Source organism: Mirounga leonina, unplaced genomic scaffold (assembly GCF_011800145.1).
Source record: "Mirounga leonina isolate KUSES-001 unplaced genomic scaffold, KU_Mleo_1.0 Mir_173, whole genome shotgun sequence".
Lineage (NCBI taxonomy): Eukaryota > Metazoa > Chordata > Mammalia > Carnivora > Phocidae > Mirounga > Mirounga leonina.
This window is the reverse complement of record NW_023270447.1, coordinates 17386881-17414136: the sequence shown is the minus strand read 5'-3', so window position 1 is coordinate 17414136 and position 27256 is coordinate 17386881. Positions and strand designations below refer to the sequence as shown.

Genomic DNA, 27256 nt, shown 5'->3' with positions numbered 1-27256 from the left:
GCCTGCTTCTCCCTCTCCCACTCCCCCTGCTTGTGTTCCCTCTCTGGCTATGTCTCTGTCAAATAAATAAAATATTAAAAAAAAAAAGATAAGAATCCCTGTCCTGAAGAAATTCTTAGAGCTAGTCACAAGGAAACATGTGCAAGAATGTTCCGAGCAGCACTATCTGTAAGAGCAAAAACTGGTACACAGAAAGAAGAGTGTGGCTCAATAAACTAAGGTGTACTTCCTAGGTGGTATTTTCTGAAAGGCACTAAAATGAAGGAACTGAAAAATATCAACAAGGACAAATCTCTTAATCTGGATGCGCGATATGGACCATCATCAGTTCAAGCACTGGCATTTAGGGAAAAGTGCCGTATGCCATTCCTCTTCCAGCAAAATCCATCCAAAATCACACTTAATCAGGTACAATTCAAAATACAAACTCCTTAGGAAGTCTTTCTCTAAACCATCTAGTTGGAATTAATTTTGCCCTCCCATTTTCCACAGCAGTTTTCATTGAACTCTTTAATTACCAATTTCTGAATTATACATTTTTTCAATTTTATTGAGATATAATTGATATACAGCACTGTGTAAGTCTAAGGTGTACAGCATAATGACTTGACTTACATATAATATAAAATGATTAGTTAATAACCATCATGTCATATAGTGAATTATATTAAATGTAGTTTTGTGCACGCCTGATTTCTCAGGTATTAAGTTCTCTGATGGCTGGACAGTGCTTTGTATTCAAAAGCTCTCAAAATGATGTTTGTGAATTTGATTCATTCATCACTCTTAAATAAAATCTGGGGGCGGCTAGGATAGAGCCCCTTGTGGGGCTCCCTGCTCAGCAGGGACCCTGCTTCTCCCTCTCCCTATGCCCCTCCCCCTGCTTGTGCTGTCTCAGCTCTCTCTCTCTCAAATAAGTAGATAAAGTCTTAAAAAAAAAAAAAAAAGAAAGAAATCCTGAACATTGGCTTAAAAGCTGTGTTTGCATCTTTAATAAGTACACGAAGATAAAATCTGTTATAAAATAAAACTTCCCATTAAAAAAACTAGATTTCTACTTTTCATAATCTTACTGTTATTTTTAATTACAATGAAAAATATAAGAATGTAACTTTGAACAATGTAAAGCAAGATATATTTAAACTAAAGGATTTACAGATTCGTGTTGTCATGTTCAAGTTTGGATGATCATTTTGCACATAGGTATACAGAATGATACATGAGTTAACTATGCCCCCTACTGACTAAATATTTTGAAAACCAAATAACATTACAGAGAATACAGAATATGGTCCACACAAATGTACCACATAAAAATCAAATGTGGTTTATAATGCAAATGAGTTCCATACAAAGGGTTTTGCAGATCTTAAATCAAGTGTATTTAAGGTAGAATTCATTACAGAAAGGGGAGACTTGAGAAGAAAGAAGTATAATTTTGGAATTAAGTGCTCAGAGTCACCAAATTACACATAAGGAAGCATCATTCACATTACAGTCTACAGTAATTGTTCTCAACCAGGGCAATTCTACTCCAAGGGGACATTGGCAATGTGTGGAGATGCTTTTGGTCATCACAACCTGGGGTGGGGAGTACAGTGATACTGGGATCTAGTGGGTAGAGGACAGGGATGCTGGTAAACATCCTACAATGTACAGGCCAGTCCCCCAAATAAAGAATTACCTGGTTCAAAATCTTAATAGAGTCAAGGTTAAGAAATTTTGCTCTACATGAATATTTCCTCTCAAGTTGTGCAACAAGGCAACAGAGTTAAATGTAGTTTTATGACTTGCTTAAACTTTGCTGAATGGGTCAAAGAAGACATTAAATCTCTGATGTCAAAGACTATAATTTTTAGCCCTTTTTCTTTGTGCTAGGAAATTACAATCTAGACAGTTCCATATATCCATCTCTTAGCTCTATTCTAGGGTGATATAATCTGTGCATAAACTTTTGATCTGTTAATGATTTTTTTTTTTTTTTAGAGAGAGTGAGTGTGTGTGAGGGGGGTGGGAGGGGCAGAGTGAGAGAGAGGGAGAGAGAGAATCTTAAGCAGACTCCACACCCTGCATGGAACCCAATGTGGGGGTTGATCTCATAACCCTGAGATCATGACCTGAGATCATGACCTGAGCCAATATCAAGAATCCAGTATTTAACCAATTGAGCCACCCAGGTGCTCCATGCTAATGGTATTTTTTAAAGCTACTGGGCTTTCCCATCATACCTGTGTTTCCATTTCCATCATCCTTTGTTTTATTTCTCTTATTTCTGCCTGAGTTTCAGCTTCTCTAAGTCGAATGGTCATCAGTTCATCCTGTAACTCATTCACAGCATTTTTCTTAGGTGGGTCTTTCCACCTCCCAGTAGTACGAGCTAAGTGGCGCTAAAAGATAAAAAAATTTATATTGCAACAAATACTCCCAGTATCAAAATAAGAGCTAACTTTCCTGGCACTTATTTCATGCCCAGTACCATATTTAGCACTGTATATACATTATTTTATTTAATCCCCAGAAAACCTTAAAAGTTAGGCACTATTATTGCCATTATACAGGTCAGAAAATGGAAATGGTGGTGGTTAAGCAACTTCAGAAAGGTCAATATAGCCAATAAGTGGCAGATTTGGAATACAAGCTCAGATATAGTTCAAATCAGTTTATACTGTGGATTATTGTAAAGAATGCAATTTTCACCCTAAATTTATTATGAGATATTTCCACATTTTTAATGAAATCCCAAGAAAAGAAAAAATGGGGCCATTCATGAATTAAGGAAGCAATATTAGGAATGTTCTCAAAATATCCATGGTGAAGCATCAGTTTTGTTTTGTTTTTAATTTCCAGTTTATTGCTGCCTGACACTTCTGGGGGCAAAAAAAAAAAAAGGTGTGGCAATGTTAAGGACTAATTTCAGTCTTTGCTAGATGTAGCCCCACCCCAAATTCAAACCAAAGTCACTATTCTGAAATGGTATGTAGTGTTTTTTTCTTTCCTCTCTCCCTTCTTGATCTGTCTCTTCTAGATTCTGGGTTTTTTTGTTTTGTTTTGTTTTGGTTTTTTTGGTTCCTTGCAACACTTTCCCTCATACGTGAATAAATTTGCAGGCATATAAATGCCTGATTTTGTGAGATAACCAATTTTCAAAAGAGTTTACAAATGTATAGACAAATTTATGTTAGTGTCACCCTTCTACTGTTTCATACTAACTAATGGATTTAATACCAACAGAAGAAATACGTCCTATATAAAAGGAAATTTTCTTTTCATTCTTTAGAAGAAGTTACATAAATCACAATGATACAATAACAAAAACATGACTTGATCTCTATTTTATCTTTTTTTTTAATTAAATGAATTAAAAAGGGAGAAACAGCTTAAAGGTACTTTCAACTTATAAATGCTCTCAGATTTTTACATTTAAAGAGTCTTTCTCATTTTAAACTCAAATCCTAGTTTTGATCATCAGCTACTTCAAACTCACACAAATTGGATATTCAGGCTTCACCTGCTTTTTAAAAAATATACAAAATATAATGATATACCTGCCAGTGTTCCTCTAAATCCTTGACTTGTTGTCTAAGTTCTTTCAATCCCATAATAGCTTCTGCTTCTCTCAGTTTCACAGCAATGAGCTCTTCCTGAAGCCTTGCAATGTTATTCTCATCAGGAAAGGAGTTGTTTCTCTAAAGCAAGAGAAAATATAATTTAGAATTTTTTAATTTAAAGAATAAAATAAAATAAAACATATGTAGTAAGAGCTATTTTGTCCCATATGTAATTATACTTAATTTTACACAGTTTTACTGAGATATAAATCACAAACCATAAAACTTACCCTTTTAATGTACACTAGTCAATGGTTTTAAGAGTATTCACAGGGTTGTACAACCATCATCACAATCTAATTTCAGAACATTTTAATTGCCCCAAAATGAAACTCTATACCCATTAGCAGTCACTCCACATTTCCCCTCCCCCAGCCCCTGACAACCACTAGTCTACTTTCTGTCTCTGTGGATTTGTCTATTCTGGACATTTCATATCAGTGGAATCACATGATATGTGGCCTTTTATGACTAGCTTCTTTCACCTAGCATGTTTTCAAGATTCATCCCTTTTTATTGACGAGTAATATTCCATTGTGTGTACATGCTAAATTTTTTTTTAATTTATCCATTCATTAGCTGACAGAAATTTGGGTTGTTTCCACTTTTTTGCTATTATGAAAATGCTATGAACATTTGTGTAAAAATGTTTGTGTGGACCTATATTTTTAATTCTCTTGAGTTTATACTAAGGAGCAGAATTGCTGGATCAGATGCTAATTCTGCACTTAACTTTTAAGAAACTGTCAAGCTTTTCCAAAGCAGACTTACTGTTTTACATTTCTACCAGGAATGTATGAGGGTACTTGTACTTAATTTTGAGGACACAAAAAGTCTAACTGTGCTTTGCTTAATAAAACAGTAATCAGAGTTTTAAAGCAACATGATTAAAATGTTTTTCAACACGGCAATAAGCTTACTAACCTCTGATTAGGACTCCAAACAAAGCATGGACATAATTTATATTTTAAAGATTTATGGAAAAGAATAGTCCAAAGACTGTTTTGTTATATTTTTTCAGCATGTCACTTTGGAAAGGAGTATAAAATCTTTAAACATTAGTTATTATTTATATCAGGATTAAGAGATTAACACCAAGGTGATCTAAATATTTGCTGAAAGAAGTACAAGATTTAGACTAATCTCCTATCCTACTGAAAAACCCACCTTAGGACAAAGGGTAGCCCTTATTACACTGCCCTGGGCCATGACCAAGAGATCCTAAATTATGCCCTAGTAAAAGCTCCTTGGGTCAACTGAGGTACTACTGAGATTTCAAGTATTGAATCTATGAAATTTTATAACTCTAAAATATTTCATGGTAGGACATGAAGATTTTAACCCCACAGAGATCATGAATAAAGTTATTCTTGCCAACTACACATTTTTATTATGGACTAAATATTTTCTCAGTTGAATACCAGAAATTTACTGCATATGCATAAAAAGAGAATCCTGCATGAAGAAATTAACCACAGGAAGCATGAAGCCTTCTAATTTCCTTTCTACTCTATAACAGAAATACCAAAAATGCTATTTAAGAAATGGCAATTTTTAAACTGGATCCAAGGACATTTCTTTCTACCAAATATTCACTGAAAAATCAAGATTCTTATCTACATTATGGTACCCAAAGTATTTCTAACTTAGAAACCAAATATTCTTTTTTTTTTTTTTTTTGATTTTTGATTTATTTATTTGACAGAGAGAGAGAGACACACAGCGAGAGCGGGAACACAAGCAAGGGGAGTGGGAGAGGGAGAAGCAGGTTTCCCTCCGGGCAGGGAGCCCAATGCGGGGCTCGATCCCAGGACCCCGGGATGATGACCCGAGCTGAAGGCAGACACTAAACGACTGAGCCACCCGGGCACCCCAGAAACCAAATATTCTGTTATGCATTTTTTTATAGTATTCTTGCTGGCTTTTTCTCAACAAATAGGAGAATAAATTCTCCAAAAATAATATAAAAATAGCAAGCATATTTCTAGCAAAATTATTCCACTATTGATGGTAGTTACACCCTGCTTGATTTCATTAAGAAATATGAACTTGAGGCTGTCATGTTCATTATTTCTAAGGCTTTGATTCAATAGCTAGATACTACCTAATAGTGAAAAGAACAAACTTAACATAGAGCCCAAGCCACCAATAATTTCATAGATGACAAAAAAAGATATTCAGAGTTTGTGATCGAGAACATAGACTCTCAAGTTTGAGAACTGTTAAGAAACCTAAAATCATTTCTTATCTGATCCTTAAAGTTCTTTAGTCACCTTGAAAAGAAGTAAATTAGCTTCTGTAAGTATACTTTAGGCTAAGATCTTCCCACATCCTGAGGTGGCTTACAGTAGCTTGGAAAGTTTTAACAGTAACAGATTAATTTTTTTCTGAAATGTTTATGTATTAGTCATATCCTACCTCTTACAGATGAAGATATAATATTTGAAGACAACCATTATTATGTATCCCCTAAGTTTCTCTTCTTCAATAATTAAATATTATTCGTATCAAAATTACCCTGGTTATCTCCCTCTAAAAGGGCTCTAATCCTTTTTTTTCTTTTTTTTTTTTTACCCTTAAAAATGGGGCTTTGAGTAGTATGACAACAATAAATAATTAAGAATCTTATATCCTTTCTCCTTTCCTCTCTTAGTAACTAATATATAAGATATCCAATGTATAAAAACACCAAGTCCAATTTAACTGTTCAATAAGCACATCCATCAAAATGTCCCCTCTAATTTGGGAATGACAGTATTTATATTGTCCTCACCTTCTCTATATCCAGGACTTTATCCTGCATCTCCTTTAGTGCACACTGAGACTCAGCTTCACTCAGACGGGCTTGGACCAATTCCTTCTCTAGTTGCAGCACAAAATCTTCATTGTAGTTGGAATTGCATTTATGCTACAAGTTATAGACATATAGTGAAATTTCGTACAAGTATGAACATGTACATATAATATAAATAAATGCAATTACACAATACAGTTGTTAAGGGCAACCAAATGTAAAAGTTCCATCTACCCACTACTCCTAGTTTATCTACTCCAAATAACTTTCCAAAGAATAAAAAAGTCCAGGCTTGGTATCTATTGATGCCACACATTATTCTATGTTGGTAACTAGTCATTATACTAATCAAATCCAATTCACAGAGGATAAATATCTCCTTTTATCTTTCCATCCATCCAGATACTAAGAATTTATTCTGACTCTATAGACATGCCCTGTACAACAGTGTAGCCATTAGCCACATGTGGCTACCCCACACTTGACATGTTGCTAGTCCAAATGAGAAAGGATGTAAGTGTAAATACAAACTGAATTTTGAAGACAATATGAAATAAAAAGGCAAAATATCTCATTAATAATTTTTATATTGATTACAGGATGAAATAATATTTTACACACACTTAGTTTAAGAATACTAATTTCACCTGTAATTATTACTCCTTTTAACATGGCATTTTAAAATGCATATGTGGCTCACATTCTATTGCTATGGGACAGCACTGTCATACAATATGGAAATACGCATTTACTGAAAATTTTATTTTCAAATACAAATTTTTAAATAAAAATAAGGCATCCACAATAATGTAAACCATCCTAAATCCCAACAGAATAAAAATGCCTTTGCTCTTAGAAATGTAGAACTCTTCAAGGATATGCATGAAAATCACTGCTGGAAACGGAAAAAGAAGATGCTGCACAAAGAAATTAACGACGGAAGCACAAAACCTTTCCATTTCCTTTCTCCTCTTTAATATGAATACCAATGCAGCCACTTAAGAAATCCCTTTTTAAACTAGTTCCTATAAAAAGCTGTTCTAAAAAAGCAAAAAGACATCTAATTCACCATTATGTAAGACTTCCTAAAAGAAACTATCAGTTCACATTTAATTCACACAGTAAAGAAAAGAAACAACTCAAAATTCCAAAATAGTCACAGAGAATCATCTCCTACTGAACTACCTTGAGTAAAGAATAGTTCCTTTCACTCTTTAATACATTAGGAATAAGACCAATGTCAAAATAAAACTTTATTTAAAAACCATTAAATGTTTAATTAAAACATGATACTCCCTTGCCCCAGCTACCCCAAAAGACGATTTTTTAAATGAATATTTATGAAACAAATGAGGATGTTTTAATTCAATGTAGTACACATTATCTCTCCTAGGAATTTTCTGGTACTATTAAAACAGTATTTCTATACAAGGAGTATATCTGCAACAGGTATATCACTTTAGTAAATACTTACCTTACTAAACAGGAAAAAGGCACTCTTTTGGAATGACCACATCCAAAGTGCAGGTGCCATAATTTTTATTTAATGATCATGCTTATTTCATGAGTAATACTAGAATTTTCTGTCCTAGTGTCAAGCCTGACACCTGTAGTCCAGGTTTGTTTGCCAAGATTCTATATTAGGAGATCCCCAGGAAAACATCAAGCCCAGATGGCCCATTTGAGAATGGAATCACGTGATCTAGTATAAACCAACGGATATAACTAAGCACCAAAGAAATCTCCCAAAAACTGTACTAATATTGGGAACACATTTTTATAAATAAAATTTACAAAATTTCTAATTGCCCTCTATTGTTCAAGGGATAAATTCTAAATTCCATAGTTTACACATATTATTTCTTCTTTCATACTTCCCATTGATTTGAGGGTTCCTCAATCCACTGTAAACTAGCGTTAGTTCTCAACCATTTGGAACTGCTCTCATCACTAACAACATCAATATGCACTAATGATATAAAAACTCAATGGTAAGTCAGTCCTTTTATTCAGCTCTTACTTTCACTAGACAGTCTATGGAATTTAACACAACTGACCAGGCTTAAAACTTTTTACTTAGATTTTGAGGTGCTACTCCTCCATAGTTCTACTACTTGTCTTCCCTGCTGCCTCTGCCAATTCTACTACTTCATATAGGTATGTATGACTATATGTACATGTGTATGTGTCTATCAGTCCCCAGGGTTTCAATACTGTGTTTTCTGTTTTCTTATTTTGTAGATTCATCCTATGTAAAGGCATAAAGTATCCACAATGAGTCTAACTCCACTAAGTCAACTTCACCCAATTATCAATTTTCTAAATGGCAATTAGCCCTGTCCAATTATAGTCATATGCATTTTTACTGGACAAAATGTACTTTCATGGGAATCAGTTCTTAATATTCACAAAGGCTCACTAAAAAGAGATTCTGCATTTAGTGTTACAACTTAGGGAGTTAGAAAAGGTTCTAGCATTTGTTTGGTTGGCTGAAACATGGACCAAAAGGTGGCCCACAGTGAGTGAACTGGAAATGCCAGACATGCCTTGGTTTAATGTAGAGGAAGGGAAAAGTGGTGACAAAGAAATCATGGAAGATGTAGACAGACCTCTCTGAATGGGCTAAAAAACATGAAGACATTTATTTGTGCCCTATGGGAATGCTCACCAAAGGGTGACCTCCGCAGAGGATTTTAAAAATCAATTGGATAGGATGACCCATTTTGTGGATACCAGTCAGCCTCTTTCCTCAGCCACCAATAGGCTTATGAAGAAAGCAGCCACAGTGGGAGGGATGGAGGTTATGTGTGGGCTCAGCAACACAGACTTCCATTCACCGAGGTTATGGCCACTGCTGAAGAGTCCAATCTGCCAGCAGCAAAGACCAACCCTGAGCCCCTGACGTGACCTCATTCCCTGGGGTGACTAGCCAGCTATCTGGTGGTGGGTTGCTTACACTGAACTGCTTTCATCATGGAAGGGGCAGCATTTTATTCTTACTGGAATACTTTGGATATGGATTTGCCCTCCCTGCACATAAATGCTTTTGTCAAAACTACTACCTACGGACTTACAGAGTGCCTTATTCATTGTCATGGTATTCCACAAAGCATTGCTTCTGATCAAAAAATTCACCTAATATCAAAAGAAGTGCAAAAATGGGCCCATGCTCATGGAATTCACTAGTCTTGCCATGTTTCCTAAGATTCTGAAGCAGATGACTTGATAGAATGGTGGAATGACCTTTTGAAGACTAAATTACAGTGCAAATGGCAGTATCTTGCAGGGCTGGGGCAAGGTTCTCCAGAATGATGAATGTGCTCTGAATCAGTGTCCAATATATGGTGCCTTTTCTCCCATAATCAAAATTCACAAATCCAGGAATCAAGAGGTGGAAATGAAGAATATATATGGAACACAGAAGATCCTTTAGAGTGTCTCTTGGTATTGTCATGCCCTGTGATTAAGGTCAATGAAAAATTAGGAAGGATTACTAATGGCCCAGATTCCTCAGGAATGAAGGTCTGGGTTACCTCACCAGACAAAGAATCACAATCAGCTGAAGTGCTTGTTGAAAGCAAAGGGAATAGAGTGGGTAGTGGAAGATGGCAGTTATAAATAGTAGTTATGAGCACATGACAGAAATGTAGACTGTAACTGTCATGAGTATTTCCTTCTTATTTTGCTATGAATATGTGTATGTGTGTTTTCTTTCCTATTTCCTTATATAAGATGCATTGACTTTATATCAAAGTATTTAACAATTGTTAATTTTACATCATAGTATTTAAGTTATAAGACATCAAGAAAACATCACTGAAAGACTTTAACTTCTGTTCTGGGGAAGGCATTAGTGCATTTTCAGTTGTGCACAGGCTAATCGTATCATGTTAGGCAGAATTATGACCTTGTTGTCCTCACGTGGAGACTAAGTATGGTTTAAGGAGATGCACATGGTTGTCAAGTTGTCAAAGGTTAGACTTATGATGGTTAATTTTATGTGTTAACTTATTTTTTTTAAGATTTTATTTATTTATTTGAGAGAGAGAATAAGAGAGAGAGAGAGCACATGAGGGGGGGAGGGTCAGAGGGAGAAGCAGTCTCCCTGCTGAGCAGGGAGCCCGATGCGGGACTCGATCCTGGGACTCCAGGATCATGACCTGAGCCGAAGGCAGTCACTTAACCAACTGAGCCACCCAGGCGCCCTTATGTGTTAACTTGACTAGGCCATGGGCCCAGATTAAACATTACTTCTGGGTGTGTCTGAGGGTGTTTCCAGATGACTCAGTAGATTGCCCTCCCAATGTGAGTGGACATCATCCAATCCATTGAGGGCCAGAATAGAACAAAAAGTGGAGGAAGGGAGGATTCACTCCCTGCCTGCCTGCCTGCTTGAGCTGGGATATGGGTCTTCTCCTACCTTTGGACTGGAATTTATACCATCAGCTTCCCTGGCTCTTAGGCCTTTGAACTTTAACTAGAATTATGCCACTGGCTTTCCCAGGTCTCCAGACTGCAGACGGCAGACATGGGACTTCTCAGCCTTCATAATGGCATGAGCCATTTACTCTCAATAAAACTCTTTGTGTGTGTGTTTGTGTATATGTGTATGTTTCCCCTACTGATTCTGTCTCTGGAGAACCCTGAGTAATGTACGATAAATTTTACAAATAAGATTAAATTTAGTAATTTAGAAGTTTTATTATTGTCTGAGTTTTGGTCCATTTCAAATATGACCCATTAGAGCTTCTGTAATTGAATCCATTTTTGGTCATTATTTCTACCATTTCCAATTTTCTTGGTTCAAAATTTTTTTCTTGGTTCAAATTTTTGCAGATCTAAATAGGAAAGTGATACTTCTGTCAACGTTTAGTCTATTAAAAATTTTGCCATGTCAGTTTTAGCTCTAAGCTTTGATTTTGTTAGTAGCAGCCTATGACATTTGCCAAGCAAGCTGGTAGAAAAATAATAATGGAATAATGTTAATACTAATCCTAATAATAGGTATACCATTTATTGAGCATTCACTATGTGCCAGGCATTACCCTAGAGTACCAACTCCCTCAAGTCTTAACAACCCTCTATTATACACAGGACAAACTATAGCACAAAGAAGTTAAGTAACTTGTCTAAGTACACACAACCAGTGAGTGGAAGAACTGGCATCAAAGTGACAATGTCAAAAAATGCTGTTGTGGACTATACACTACCCATTTCCATTTTTTTTTTTTTAATTTTACACAGGAAAAAAGAAAGTGTTATTTATAAAACAGGGTGTTTTTTTGTTGTTTTTATGAAGCTGTTTAACTCACTCACAGTGGAAAAAGAGATGTCAGGAAAAGTGACTGGTACCACAAAGCCTGAAAAAAACCTGCAGCACAGGAGGGCACTGCCAGTTCCTTACCAGGACGAAGTGCCAGGAGGGGCAGGGGTGTGAAACAGGTGAACATTGAGGAGCAAAAATTCCCAGTTCCATGTCTATTTAGGAGAACTGAGCATGGCTGGTCTACCTCTTTTTATAGTTTTTCCAGACAAAATAGACAAAAAAACAAAAACAAAACAATCAAAATCCTGAAACCAACATTATAGCAAAAAATTAAATACAAACCAAAACAAAAACTGGGCTTTTATGAGGTTGACTTGAGGTCAGGAAAAGAATGAGAAACTTTGGAGAGGAAGAAAGAAAACCATCAAAGCCAGGAGAAGCTCAGAGATTTAATAGCAGGTATCTCACTGCGCCCAAACCTCTACCATTCCCGATGCTGCTGTTTTAAGATGTTCCTGTTCCACTCACTATAAAACAATTTTTTTTTTAAGTTTATGATGATAATGACGATGATGATAGCAACTAATATCTACTGAGTCTTCATTACGTGGCCGGCACATGCTAAGTGCTTTGTATTCTCATTCAACATTCACCACAATTTCCTCTGTACTAATAAGGAAACTAAAAAGACCTAGCAAAGTCACACAGCAATTGGCACCTCTGTTAATTGGAGTATGGACTACAGAGCCCATGTTTTTAAACTTTTAAGCCACATAAGGATTGAAATATTATTTTTTAAGAGATTAATATACTGTTTTAATATGTACTGTTCTAAGAATTAATGGCATAGTATTAAAAATCTAAGCATCTAAAAATAATCTAAATATCTCACATAACATTCTTATAATAAATTCTTAGAAAAGTTTATTTCATATTCACATTAGTAACCTGGACAAATACATGACTTATCAAATGAAAACTGCTACAATTACGATGGCTAATAAGCCAGCAAGGGACAATTTATTCAAAAGTCTATAAATAATGAATGACTTCCCTACACTTAATATCAAATTCACTTGAGTCAATGAATCTCTCTCTTTTTAAAAAAGATTTTATTTATTTATTTGACAGAGAGATACACAGCGAGAGAGGGAACACAAGCAGGGGGAGTGGGAGAGGGAGAAGCAGGCTTCCCACCAAGCAGGGAGCCAGATGTAGGGCTCGATCCCAGGACCCTGAGATCATGACCTGAGCCGAAGGCAGATGCTTAACGACTGAGCCACCCAGGTGCCCCAAGTCAATGAATCTCTTAATGTTTCTGTGTTACCAGCAATCCCATTCCAATGTAATAGAAATTGTTTTAAGTAGGTGAAGTCTCTGCCTTTCAATCCCATATGCTTTTCTGGTGTTACAAAAGTTACAAAGGCAAGATGAATAATGGTAAAACCCTTAGTAATCTTTCTTGCTTGTGTCTTGAGTAAAACAAAAAAATAAATTCTCACATTCAATATTTGAAAGATACATGAGTGATACAGTGAAAAGCAAAAATTTGGATTTGGAGAGGTTTCCTGTATTATGAAGTGAAAAAAAAATCCAACTGGAAAAAAGGATTGTCTACACAGATGTATCAGATAGTCCCTGAATTTAGGGGTGCCTGGGTGGCTCAGTCGTTAAGCATCTGCCTTCCGCTCAGGTCATGATCCCAGGGTCCTGGGATCGAGCCCCGCATTGGGCTCCCTGCTCGGTGGGAAGCCTGCTTCTCCCTCTCCCTCTCCCCCTGCTTGTGTTCCCTCTCTCGCTGTGTCTCTGTCAAATAAATAAATAAATAAAATCATTAAAAAAAAAGATATTCCCTGAATTTAATTATAAATTAAGCAACTAAGTTCAAAACCTGATAATTATATGTCCTATTCAGGAACCCACACATTTCATGGAACTCTATATTCTCTTTTGTAGTATTTATCACAACTCTAATTAAATAATTAACCGTGCAATTAATTTTTAAAATATCTGTCTCTATATATACAAGCAATGCCAGAAAGTTTGGCTGATTTGCTACTGTACTGTCAGAACTAAACTGTGCTTTTCATAGTAAGTGAGCAAACAATTATTTGCTGAATAAATTAGCTGGTCAACTCTTGGTTCAAAAAACAACAATATGGGGTGCCTGGGTGGCTCAGTCAGTTAAGCATCCGACTTTTTTTTTTTGTAAGATTTTATTTATTTATTTGACAGAGAGAGATAAAGTGAGAGAGGGAACACAAGCAGGGGGAGTGGGAGAAGGAGAAGCCGGCTTCCTGCCGAGCAGGGAGCCCAATGCGGGGTTCAATCCCAGGACCCTGGGACCATGAACTGAGCAGAAGGCAGATGCTTAACGACTGAGCCACCCAGGTGCCCCTCAGTCAGTTAAGCATCCGACTCTTGATTTTGGCTCAGGTCATGATCTCAGGGTCATGAGCCTGAGCTCCACGTCAGGCTCCATGCTGGGCGTGGAGACTGCTTAAGATTCTCTCTCTCTCCCTTTCCTCTGTCCCTCCCCCACCAAAAAAAGGAAAGAAAAAACAATATGAAAGTACAGTACAGGGAATACAGTCAATAATAATAACTTTGTATGGTGACAGATGATAACTACACTTATTGTAGTGAGCATAGTGCATAGAATTTTCGAATCATTATGTTGTACACCTGAAACTAATGTCAACTATGCTTTGATTAAATAACAACAACACCCCCTCTATTATATACTGTATATTAAGCATAGGTAGTGGTAAGTAAATGTTGCAAAAATAACCTATAAAATCTATTTGTTTCAAAAATAAAGTTTTTAATAGTATGGAAATATGGTATATATCTATTGTCACATCTAAAGCACTTGAAAAAACTATTATTACACAAGGCAAGTAGTCCAGACTAGGATTCTGTACCACAAAATAAAATCATAGCAGAAAAAAATTAAGTAAAAAATTGTATCTTACAACAACAACAGTAGCAACAAAGAGAGAAACAGACTCATAAATATGAGTGGTTGTCAAAGGTTGGGGGGAGAGGTGGGATGTGTGAAATAGGTAAAGGGGATTAAGCAGTACAAAACTCCCAGTTTTAAAATAAACAAGTCACAGGATGAAAAGCACAGCATAAGGAATACAGTCAATAATATCGTAACACACTTTTATTGTGATGAGCATTTTGTAATGTATAGAATCACCGAAACACTATTGTACATCTGAAGCTAACTTAATATTATATGTCAACTGTACTTCAATTAAAAAGTTATATCTTGCTCTCAGCCTCAGCATATGACCCCAAAATATGTCTGTAATCCTCCGTACCACATGCTCCAAATAGCTATTTTAAAAAAAAAAATCCAAGCAATATGGATGTACTATTTAAAGATGTACCACAGTGAATTTTTTTTTTAAATTGGTATATCCTTTTAAAATGATTTGTTCCCAACATCTTAAAATATATATATATCCTATAAGGCAGAGGTTTGGTTCTGCTTATTTATATACTCAAACTGCAAGATTTTTTTTTAATGCTGAAGAAAATGTTAAGAAAACAATTACTTCCATTAAAGTGAACGCTCGTATACTTAAGCTGATAAGAAAAGATGACTACATATGAATGTAAAACATTTAATTTTAGACTAATGTCAAAATTAGTTTTGGAAGAAAATTTCTGTCCAGATTTATAGGCATATTGATGAACACTGTTAAAGAGTTTACAAAATATGTAAAATCATTACTCAATTTGAATTTTTAGAAAGACTTATGTAAACTTACCAATAATTACAAATTAAATGGCTTTTTCTTGAAATGTCACTTAAGTAGAGCTAAAGGTTTAGAATGCAGGAGGATATGTTAAACATTAACTTCCATATTTATAAAGACAAGCAAATGCACTAGGTAAATCAGGTGTGGGGTAATTCCTAATGCTGCTGAACACTTTTTCTAAAATAAATTATCTAGATTTCACAACTTCCACTGAGAAATTGGTTTTTTTTGGTTTATTAACCTTTACTTGTATGTTCATTTTAAGATTAGTTTTTATTCCTCGTATCAAATCCTCGGTGTTTTTTCTTTTTTTTAAGATTTTATTTATTTGAGAGAGAGCGAGCCAGTGAGCAAGCGCAAGCAGTAGGGAGGGGCAGAGAGAGAAGCAGACTCCCCGCTAACCAGGGAGCCCAACGTGGGGCTTGATCCCAGGACCCAGAGATCATGGTCTGAGCCGATGGCAGATGCTTAACTGAGCCACCCAGGTGCCCCAAACCCTTGGTTCTTAAAAGTATCACATAATTCTTTCATGTTTTCTTCTGGAATTATAGGAAAAGGAAGGAATGTCAGAAGAAATCTTTTCTAGCCTCCCTTTAAGTACTTCCTAGTACAAAGGTCCGGAGAACTTCAAAAGGCAGTCATTTCAGCACTCAGCAGCTTTAACTTAAAATTCTTGTTTATGCTTAATCCTAGCCAACAAACTGCGGGACAAACTGCTTATTCAGAATAACCCGAATAAGCACTCATGTTATACACGGCAAAAAAACTTTTATTAAATACATCAAGCAAGACTCAAAGACAGTTACCAGGAAATATTGTCTAAAAATATATTCATGTCCCACCACACTAAAAAGGGTCAGAGTCAAACATGCAACTACATGAAATATCATTGGATCATTTCTACTTCTGCGGGATTCATGGAAAATGTAAAACAAATACAGGAAGTTTAATCTTAATGCTTGGTTTTATCTTATGGCTAGTTTAATATTTAATATTTACTGTAATACTACTAAATACTAAGTAGTAATTTTTATTTAGTGTACTAAATACTAAATTTGCTAATAAATTTACTAGATCATTTTTGAAAACCAACAATATCAGGTTCAAGCTATCAAGGTCAGCATAAAACGAAATCAATGACCTGTCAAACACAATCATTATTTGTGACTGCAGAAATGCTTTTTAGGGGTGCCTGGGTGGCTCAGTCAATTGAGTGTCCAACTCTTGGTTTCGGTGCAGGTCATGATCTTGGGGTTGTGAGATCAAGCCCCAAGTCAGCTTCTCCCTCAGTGCAGAGTCTGCTTGAGATTCTTTCCCCTTCCTCTCCCTCACCCTCTGCTCCTCCCCCTACTTGTGTGCATGTGTGCTCTCTCAAAAATAATTTTTAAGAAAAGATTTTATTTATTTGAGAGAGACAGAGATAGCGAGAGAAAGCACAAGTGGGGAAAAGAGAGAGAAGTAGGCTCCGTGCTGAGCAGGGAGCCCGATGTGGGGCTTGATCCCAGGACCCCGAGATCATGACCTGAGCTGAAGGCAGACGCTTAACCGACTGAGCTGCCCGGGCACCCCTCTAAAATAATCTTCAAAGAAAAAAAAAAAAGGAAATGCCTTAAAGAACATCAATGATCAAAAGTAATTAAAAATAAAAATTTACCTTTCAAAAACTGCTGCTCAAAAGTTAAATATATTATTGTGAAATAAGTATGGCCTATCACTGTAACAACAGCATTAAAAATCATTAAAAATTATGGAACATTATACAAACATAAGTCCATGAATCTGGAGTGATATGAGAGTCCACAGTGAGTGAGTATAAGAAATTAAAGAGGAAAAAAGAGAAAGGTCTCTTTAGAGAGGAACATTAGCTAGTATGGGTAGAAAAAATGAGAAAATATGAAAATCACCATTTTGGAAACCCAGTCAGTGGATGCTAAAACCATTAGGTAAAAGGTGAATAGAGGACAAGATATTTATTTGATACAAAAGTATTTCCCAATAGATTACTTAATAGTTGCATAGAAGAAACCTTATCTTTACAAGGCAGAGAGGCTGTGGTAACTAAACTCAGCATGGTAATCAAACTCAGTATTACTATAGTGGGAACAACTTATGTTATGTGCTTCCTGATTTAAAGCAAAATAAAATTCACAACATTATCCATCATCTAGATGTTAAAAATTTTTAACTGAATCTAATTTACAGGAAATATAACACCATGAAGAACAAACTCCAGAAAATGAGACTTGGCTCCATCTGTCAGAAGTCAAAGTCATCCCTGACATTGGTTACTGTTTCTTCTCTCTTCAGTCAGTCTAGACAGAAGTTTATCAACTTTATTAATGATTTCAAAGAACCAGCATTTGTTTCATGGATTTTCTCTATTTCTGTTTGTTTTGTTTTTTAGATTTTATTTATTTGACAGAGAAATCATGCGAACACAAGCAGGGGGAGAGGGAGAGGGAGAAGCAGGCTCCCCCCTGAGCAGGGAGCCCGAAGCTGGGCTTGATCCCAGGACCCTGGTATCATGACCTGAGCCAAAGGCAGACCCTTAACTGACTGAGCCCACCCAGGTGCCCCTCTATTTTTGTTTTGTACTGTTTTCAATTTCACTGATTGCTACTTTTTATTTCTTATTCCTTCTACCTGCTTTAGGTTGAATTTCCTCTTATATGTCTAGTTTCTTAACTTTAGAATATTGGTTTTAGACTTCTTTCTTTTCCTAATATAAGCATTCAGTGCTATAAATTTTCCACTACATACTGCTTTAGGTGAATCCTACAAATTTTGATAATGTTGTGTCTTCATTTAATTCAATATATTCTAATTTCCTTTGAGATTTTTCTCTTTGATACATGGATAAAAATGCATTAATTTCCAAATATTTGGGGGATTTTTTTCAGATACCTATTATTAATTTCTAACTGAATGCTGTTAGAGTCAAAGAAGATACTTTGTATGATTTCGATTACTTTAAATTTGGTAACATTTTATGGCCCAAAATATGATCTTTGTAAGTGTTCTATGTGCACTTGAAAAGAATATGTATTCTGCTGTTACTAGGTAAAGTGTTGCATCAATGGCCAAGCAGGTCAAGTTGGTTGATAACATTGCACAGGTCTTCTACATCTATAATGATTTTCCAACTACTTGTTTCATTCGTTACTGAGACAGGGATGTATTGAAGATTCCAACCATAACTGTGGATTTGTCTATTTCACCTTCCAGTTCTATCAGTTCAGCTTCACACTCCTCTATTGTTAGGAGCACACACATTTAGAGACATATTCCTAAATACATACAATCCTAAATAAGACAGTTAGATCTTCTTTGTGAACTGACCCTATTACTATCACGATTTTCTCTATTCTAGGAACTATTCTTTGTTCTGAAATATACTTTATGTTATTAATACAGATACTCCAGCCTTCTGCTTAGTGTTTGCATAGTGTATCTTTTTTCCATCTTTTTCCATTTTTTCCTGAATTATAACTAGTATGTTGTATCCAGCAGTTACAGGCAGACCACCTTGACCCTTTAGTCCTGAAAATTCACTGTGAGGGAGTCACCCTCATTAGCTACTATGCTATCCAAATTTCTAATATTCATCTCAATGTGACCACAATTAAGACATGCCCAGCCCCAGCCCTGAGGAAGCTCCCATTCTTCTCAGGCTCTTCATACAAAGCTAGCTCACTTGCTTCTGGTCCTACCCTGACCTTAACCAATGGGGTCCAGCACTGTGATGTAATATATTCTCCCTTATTCCCACCTCCTACTGCAATCAAACTAAATGTGTTATTTCCTTGAGCCTTATACATACCTTCATTCCTTCATTTCTGTAGTCTTTTTCTTTAAACAATTTATTGAGGCAAAATTCAAATAATCATTTTAAAGTGAACAATTAGGTGGCATTTAGGATATTCAAAATGTTGTGCTACTACCAATTCTACCTAGTTCTAAAACATTTCCCTCAGTCCAAGGAAAACCTCTTCCATGTTAAGCAGTTTCTCACCCCTTTCCCACCTCAACCTTTGGCAAACACCAATCTGCTGTCTGTATGGATTTACCATTCTGGATACTTCATATAAATAGAAGCCTATAATATGTGATTTCTGTGTCTGGCTTCTTTCACTTAGCTTAAGGTTTTGGAGATTCATCCATAGTAAAGCACGTGTAAGTATTTCAATCCTTTTTGCGGCTGAATAATACGTCATTGTATGCATATACCACAATTTGTTTATCCATTCTTCCACTGATAAGACTTTTGGGCTATGTCCACTTTTTCGTGGATGATGTTGCTACAAACGTGTGTACACATACTTGTTTGAATACCAGTTTTCCATTCTTTTGGGTACACACCTGGAAGATGAATTGCAGGTCATGTGATAATTCTATGTTTAACTTTTTGAGGAGCCACTAATTTCCACAGCAGCTGACCATTTTATATTTCCACCAGCAGTATACAATGGTTCCAATTTCTCTATCTCCTTGCCAACACTTGTTATTATTTTTTATTATTATAGCTATCCTAGTGAGTGTGAATTGGTACCTCATCGTGATCTGCATTTCCCTAATGACTAATGATGCTGAGTGTCTTTTCATATACTTGTTGTCCATTTGTATATCCTCTTTGGAGAAATGTCTATTCAAGTCCTTCATTAAAAAAAAATTTTTGAGGCCAATTGACATACAATATATTAGTTTCAGGTATAAAATGTAAAGATTCAGTGTTTGTTTATATTGTGACATGATCACCACATTAAGTCTGGTTAACATGTCACCATAAGGTTACAAAATTTTTCTTGTGATGAGAACTTTTAAGATCTACTCTCTTATCTTTTAAATATGCAATACAGTAACTACAGTTGTCATGCTGTACATTAAATCCCCATGACTTATCTGTAACTGGGAATTTGTACCTTTTGATTCCTCTTCATCTCATTTCACCTCCCCCTCCATATCTCTGGCAATCACCAATCTGTTCTCTAGGAGTTGTTTTTTTTTAGATTTCACATATAAGTGAGATCATATGGTATTTGTCTTTCTCTGATTTATTTCAGTTAGTATAATGCTCTCAAGGTCCATCCATGTTGTTGCAAATGGCAAGATTTCATTCTTTGTGGCTGAGTAGTACTCCAGTGTGTGTGTGTGTGTGTGTGTGTGTGTGTGTGTGTAACCCCCCCATCTTTATCCATTCAGCATTAGACACTTTAGGTTGTTTCCATGTCTTGGTTACTGTAAAGAATGCAGCAATCCTTTGCACATTTTTAAATTGTGTTGTCTTTTTGTTGAGTTTGAAGAGTTCTCTTTATATATTCTGGATGCTAAGCTCCTATCAAATATGTAATATGCAAATATTTTCTATCATTTTGTAAGTTGCCTTTTCATCTTCTAGATAATGCCCTCTGATGCCCAAAAGGTTTTAATTTTGATGAAGTCCAATTTACCTGTTTCTTTTTGTTGCCCATGCTTTTGGTGTGAAAGAACCCATATCCAAGAATCCATTGCCAAATCCAAGGTCATGAAGATATATCCATGTGTTCTAAGAATGCTATATGACTTTAAAACCATAAAACAGTTATTTTAAAACTATAAAATGTCTATTTAGATCCATTTTGAGTTAATTTTTGTATATGATATATGGTAAGGGTCCCAGTTCATTCTTTTTCATAAGGATATACAGTTTTCCCAGCACCATTTGTCAAAGAGATTATTCTTTCCTCATCGAATGGTCTTGGCACCCACATCAAAAATCAACTGGCCACAGATATATGGGTTTATTTCTGGACTCTCAAAATTTCTACTCCATTGATCTGTATGTCTATCTTCATGACAGTATCATATTGTTTTGATTACTCTAGCACTGTCATAAGTTTTCAAATTGGGGAAGCATGATTTCCTCAACTCTGTTCTTCTAAGATTGTTTTTAATATTTAGGGCCCCTTGCAATTCCATATAAATTTCAGAATCAGCTTTCCCGTTTTTGCAAAAGTTAAAATTTTGTAGATCATATTGGGTAGTGTTGATATATTAACAATATTAAGTCTTCCAATCCGTAAACACAGGCTGTCTTTCCATTTATTTATGCCTTCTTTAATTTCTTTCATCAAGAGATGAATAAACAATGATTCACAGTCTTCAGTGCAAGTCTTTCACCTTCTTGGTTAAATTTATTCCTAGGTACCACAATGAAATATCATCTCCAATTTCTGAATGGCTATTGCTACAAAACAAGAAATAAAACCCCCCCAAAACAGAAAATAACAAGAGTTGGTGAGGAATAAAGAAATTTATTAGAACCCTTGTACATTGCTGGTGGGAATGTAAAATGGTGCAGCCACTGTGGAAAACAGTTTAGTGATTCCTCAAAAAGTTAAACAGAATTACCATATGATCAAGCAACTCCACTTCTAGGTATATATGCCAAAGAATTAAAAACAGGGATTCAAACAGATCCTTGTATGTTAATGATCACAGCAGCATTATTCATAATAGCCAAAAGGCAGAAAACCAAAATGACCATCAATGGATGAACAGATAAACAAAATTGGTATAAGCATAAAACACAGTATTGTTCAACTACCATAAAAACTAACTAAATTATTTTTTTTAAAGATTTTTATTTATTTATTTGAGAGAGAGAATGAGATAGAGAGAGAGAGCATGAGAAGGGGGAGGGTCAGAGGGAGAAGCAGAACCCCCGCTGAGCAGGGAGCCCGATGCAGGACTCGATCCCGGGACTCCAGGATCATGACCTGAGCCGAAGGCAGTCGCTTAACCAACTGAGCCACCCAGGCGCCCAAAACTAACTAAATTATTATAAATGCTACAACAGGGATGAGCCTGAAGATATTACGCTAAGCGAAATAAGCCAGACACAAAAGGACAAATATTGTATGATTCCACTTATATGAGTTACCTAGAAGAGGCAAATTCATACGAGTGACAGAAAGTAGAATAGAGATTATCAGGGGAAGGAGAAAGGGGGAACTATTTTTTAATAGGTACAAAGCTTTTGTTTGGGATGATGAAAAAGTTCAAGAAATAAATGGTGGTTATTGTTCAGAGCATTGTCAATGTACTTAGTGTCATGCACTATGCATTTAAATGGTAAACTTATGTTGTATCTATTTTACCACAATTAAGAATAAAATTGCCAAAAAGAAAAAAAGTGAGTGAATATGCTAACTGAAAGAAGCCAGACACAAAAGCCTCATACCTTAATGATTCCATTTATATGAAATTCTAATAAAGGCAAAACTACAGTGACAGAAAGCAGAATGGTTGCTGGAAGTGGAGAGGTGAACTGCAAAGGGACATGATGAAAATTTTGGGGGTGATAGAAATACTCTGTATTTTGATTGTGGTGATGGTTATACAACTAGATACATTTGTTAAAACACATCAAACTATACACTTAAATTTGATGAATTTTATTGCATGTAAATTATACTTCAATAAAGTTCACTTAAATAGAGACTTGAGATGGTCTAGCCCTATGTAATCATTTTAGAGAAAAAAAACTGAATCCTTGAATATCAAAAGTCACACAATTAGCAAAACAGTCTGACTAGAATTCAGTCCCACAAATGAAATCCAAAGCTCTTTATATCATATAAAATGACACTACTGGCAATAGAGGGTGATGGTGGTGGATGATTATATTGGTAATTCAATACCTCCTCCTGGAATAGAGGTTTGAAACCTTTATTCTGAGTTCTGAAGAATTCATGTGGTTATATTGGAAGGCTGAAATCAAAACATGTAGCAACAGATGTTCACTTCCTACCACTCGTATGCTCACTACTCTGCAAAGCAACTAGTCCAATTGTCAAAATTCCAATGAATAAGATTTTGTATCCTTGGACCTTAAACACATTCTGCCCTCTGAAGCAATATCAAAAAAGGCTAATCACTTTTCCATAAGATCACTTCTCAAATATTTGTAAATGACTATATCTATGATGTTCTCATAAAGTCTTCTTTAGTACAGTCTAAAAATATCCAGAGCTGCCACAGTCTTTCCTACACTGGCCATAATACAGTGGGTAAACAATTCAAATGAGTTTTGGTTTTCAAACAAGAAACAAGACTACAAATTTTCTGCAAGCTACTTAGAATTAAATTGGATCATTATACTTCTAGGAAGATTACTTGGGGTGGGGGGAGGAGGGTAAACTGTATTGCATTATTGGCTAATTCCTGATTTCCTGCCAATTAAAATTTCTAGGTCTTTGTTACATAAAGCACCACTAAGACAGCTCTCTGAATTTGAAAATTAAGGGCAAGGCTATAGATTTATTTCTGTAAAATAACCTTTTATTTTAGTTTCTTATTCTGAATATACTTTAAAAATATTTTGGAATCTTTATTCATTATGCAACATATTAGCTACATTTCTGAAATATTTCATGTATAAAATTCTTAAACATACCTTGTATATAAGAGTTTAATAACATTAAAACAGGTTTAGGGGACAAAGACATCTCTGACATCTCTTTACTTCAACATGGATAAACTCTTGATATAGTTAATCATATATAAAACCACTTAAGTTTACTACTTTCATCTATATTTCTCTACCTTAACTAGAAAGGTACCATGAGAGTGCCTAACAAATAACTTTTAAAATTTCACTTATGGCACAGTTTTTGTTTACTGCAGAAATAAAGTCAGTTTGTTTTGACTTATACATAGTAAATTCCCTTTTAAAGAGTAAAAGTTATTTTCTAATTGTTCACAAACCAGATGTTCTAGGAATTTTTAATGAAATATCAAACTCACTGGTTTTCTTTTCAGATATTCAACCATTATTACCTAAAGAGCTATGTTTTGCCCACCTCAAAGTCTTTAGGATCTCTTATTTTCTAAAATCCTTTAAAGACAATAATATTCCTGTATTTTGCAAATTATTTTATTATCTAGAGATAGGCATTTTGAAGTTGGAAATTTAACCAAGGCTCTGTTACTTTCACCTGTTTTGTACATCACTGCTTCATATATTTGTTTTACATTTTATTCCAGTTTAGAAGAATGTGTGCCAAGTGAGAAAAAAATGTAAGCAAAATCAAAGTAGAGATCTGCATTCTACTTGTTATATTTTAGCTCCACAATGTGAGTCTATCTTGTCCTTGAAACAGCACAGAGGTTCTTTTGTTATATTTTATTTTCAAAAGCTTCAGTTCATTCCCATTTTCCCATCCATTTTACTTTTTTCATTATAAATGAACATTCTTATTTTTATGTCCTATTGGTCTCAATATTTGAAAAACTACACAAAAAAACTAATAATTCATGATTCTAATGGATTATTACTGTAGCTCATGCTAAATGCAAACATAATACTGTCTTTCCCTATAACAAAATCACATTACACTGGTAACTCAGTTTAACCTAATCCCCAATAGGAATCCCCAATTCTGTTTCGTCTATTTTTTATGCTTTGATATTGACACTTCATACAAAGGCAGGACAAAATATTTGAGTTCCCAACGTTTTAGTATTCTTTTACTACCTTTCTATTCATTTTTCGTAATGATCTTCATTTACTTAATAGAAAAAAATAAATCTATTTTATGGTTTTTTCAATTGTCAATTTCTTCTTTTTGCTTTCAGTTTCTGATATCTGTAGCCAGCTTATGATGGTATTTCTTAATTTTACTGAATAAAAGTAATGTCCAATTTGAAGTCATTCTATTTGCCTTCCTGACCTATATGGAGTTCTAGATTTAACATAACCTTTTCTGCCTACCGTTACAATCTAACTCCTGAGAACAGAAAACTGAAACAAGAAATAGTATCTTTTTAAAAATAAACAGTTGGCTTTTCTTTTTAGCCCTCATATCCTTGATTAAGATTACACTAGTCTGAATTTGCCAATGGAAAATGGTGTCTAAGTTGCAAAAGATATCTGAGAACAGCTGTTTAGTAACTTGAATTAGTTAACATAGTTTTTTAAAAGTTTTGAAATTTCTCCCTTCTTGAAAAAAATGTAAGCATATATCTTAAACCATAATTTGACATCTTGATGTAGGAAGTTAAGGCTGTAGTTTTTCACAAGACATAAATCCCCACATTATCGAAACATTAGTGAGATAATTACATATATTCTCTATGTTGGATATAATATTTTATCTGCACAATTAACAAGAACTAGCTGGAGTTAAGACTCAAAAATTACCCATGGCAAAATACCAATATGAAACAGATTTCTAAAACCTAAAAAGCAGGTCTGACAAACATCACTTATTTTTTGTGACTTAAAATATAATGTAAGAAAAGAAAATATTACCTATTTCTAACAAAACTGTGTGGACAGAGAAAGAATGTTAGAATGAAGAGTCTTTAGACCACAGTAAGACCCCTAAGTATTACAGAACATAAAGCAGATTAAGAATTCAATTAAAGTAGAAAACAAAATTACTTAAAACAAAAGCACAGAAGTTGTGCTTAAAAAAAAAAAAAGTTTAAAGGAAGGGGGATGAGAAAGGTGAGAAAAAACACTACCAGACTCCTTACCCATTGTTGTTGGTGCTGGAGCTTCCTGATGGTATTTTCAGCTTGCTCCAGTTTAGCACTGGCCTCATCACTCTGCTGTTTGATGGTGGCCAACTCCCGTTTTATGAGGTAGTTTTCCTCAGCCTCCTGGGCTCTTGTCACTTGTCCCTTAGGACATAATTTATGTGTGTGTAAAGCAATTGAGGATAGATTCAAGAAAGACTGCCTTTGTAAGGTTTAGTTATTTACTGTGACATGTTAAAAAAAAAAAAATCACCTCAGAGAACAGAACAGCCTAAGTAATTATTAACCAGCAGCTCATTATCGCTCCAGCAAATTTTGGGAAACTAAATTAAAAAATTTATCTGATAATCTTAAGAACAGTTCTTCGTTCAGTCAATAAAAATTCAATTCATGCAATATTACTGAGTTGTACATGCAGGACTAAAATTTTCAATGTATAGTAGTTAATTTCGCAGAATCCATTGATTGACATTTTGGAACAAATACTTTAAGGTTAGCTTTAAAACGTGCAAAAGATGTTTAATAAACCAAGATAACACACTGTTATCAAAAATTAAGTTTACACGCATATATATCAGCCCAAAAAATTATTTCTAGGAAAATGCATGTAAAATTGCATGCGTTAAAATGTGAATTTCTAGGTTTACGACTTTCCTTAGAAGTAAGTTAGAGAAAATGCTAAAAAAACAAAAACAAAAAAACTATACCTGTATCAATCTATCTGCCAAGGAAGCACTTTCCTACAAAAGGAAAAATTCAGATAGAAATTTAAGAGAAAGAAATAAAATAAAAGTGCATAAAATTAGGAATAAGAAGAAACAAAGCATACCCAAATTCCATCTACTTTTCATTGTAATTAAAATAGACATTTAGATTTGGTTTTATGGCTATTTACTGTGTTTGTTATTATTCTTAACCCTTACGAAAAATATATCAAAATAAGGATAAACTGCAGAAAATCATATGCTTCTAGAAGACCAAACACAAATTCCAAGAGGTTTTTCATCATTTGAGACAAGCAAATAGCTTCTTTTTAAAGCATTCTTTAAGTCTTCATGTTTGGAGTCAGCCATATTGTCAAACCACTTATAGGAAAGGGAGAAGGAATTTGAGTAAGCAATTCCACTTATAAAGTGTGACAGCAATTTGTACAACAGCAACTTCCAAAGAAGCAAAGCAAGGAAAATATGACAAATGAAATTAATGAGCTCAACGTAATAAACTCTAGCAATAACTCAATAAGTAAATATTTTGGTTACAGAATTTAACTGATATATAAGTATTTATAGAATTC

At 34.9% G+C, this 27256-nt stretch overlaps 1 protein-coding gene across 3 annotated transcripts in view; it reads right to left on the bottom strand.

The window, feature by feature from the left end:
* EVI5 (ecotropic viral integration site 5) overlaps positions 1–27256 on the bottom strand; it is a 200943-nt gene that overhangs the window by 78918 nt on the left and 94769 nt on the right. For 2 of the 3 annotated variants that reach the window (XM_035018030.1, XM_035018029.1), the window contains 5 exons: positions 26670–26702; positions 25960–26106; positions 6382–6516; positions 3546–3686; positions 2229–2387 (listed from right to left, as the gene is read on the bottom strand). In XM_035018030.1, coding sequence (XP_034873921.1) covers positions 2229–2387; positions 3546–3686; positions 6382–6516; positions 25960–26106; positions 26670–26702 — 615 coding nt within the window. The remainder of the gene's footprint in view (positions 1–2228; positions 2388–3545; positions 3687–6381; positions 6517–25959; positions 26107–26669; positions 26703–27256) is intronic. The other variant, XM_035018031.1, reaches the window with a different exon arrangement.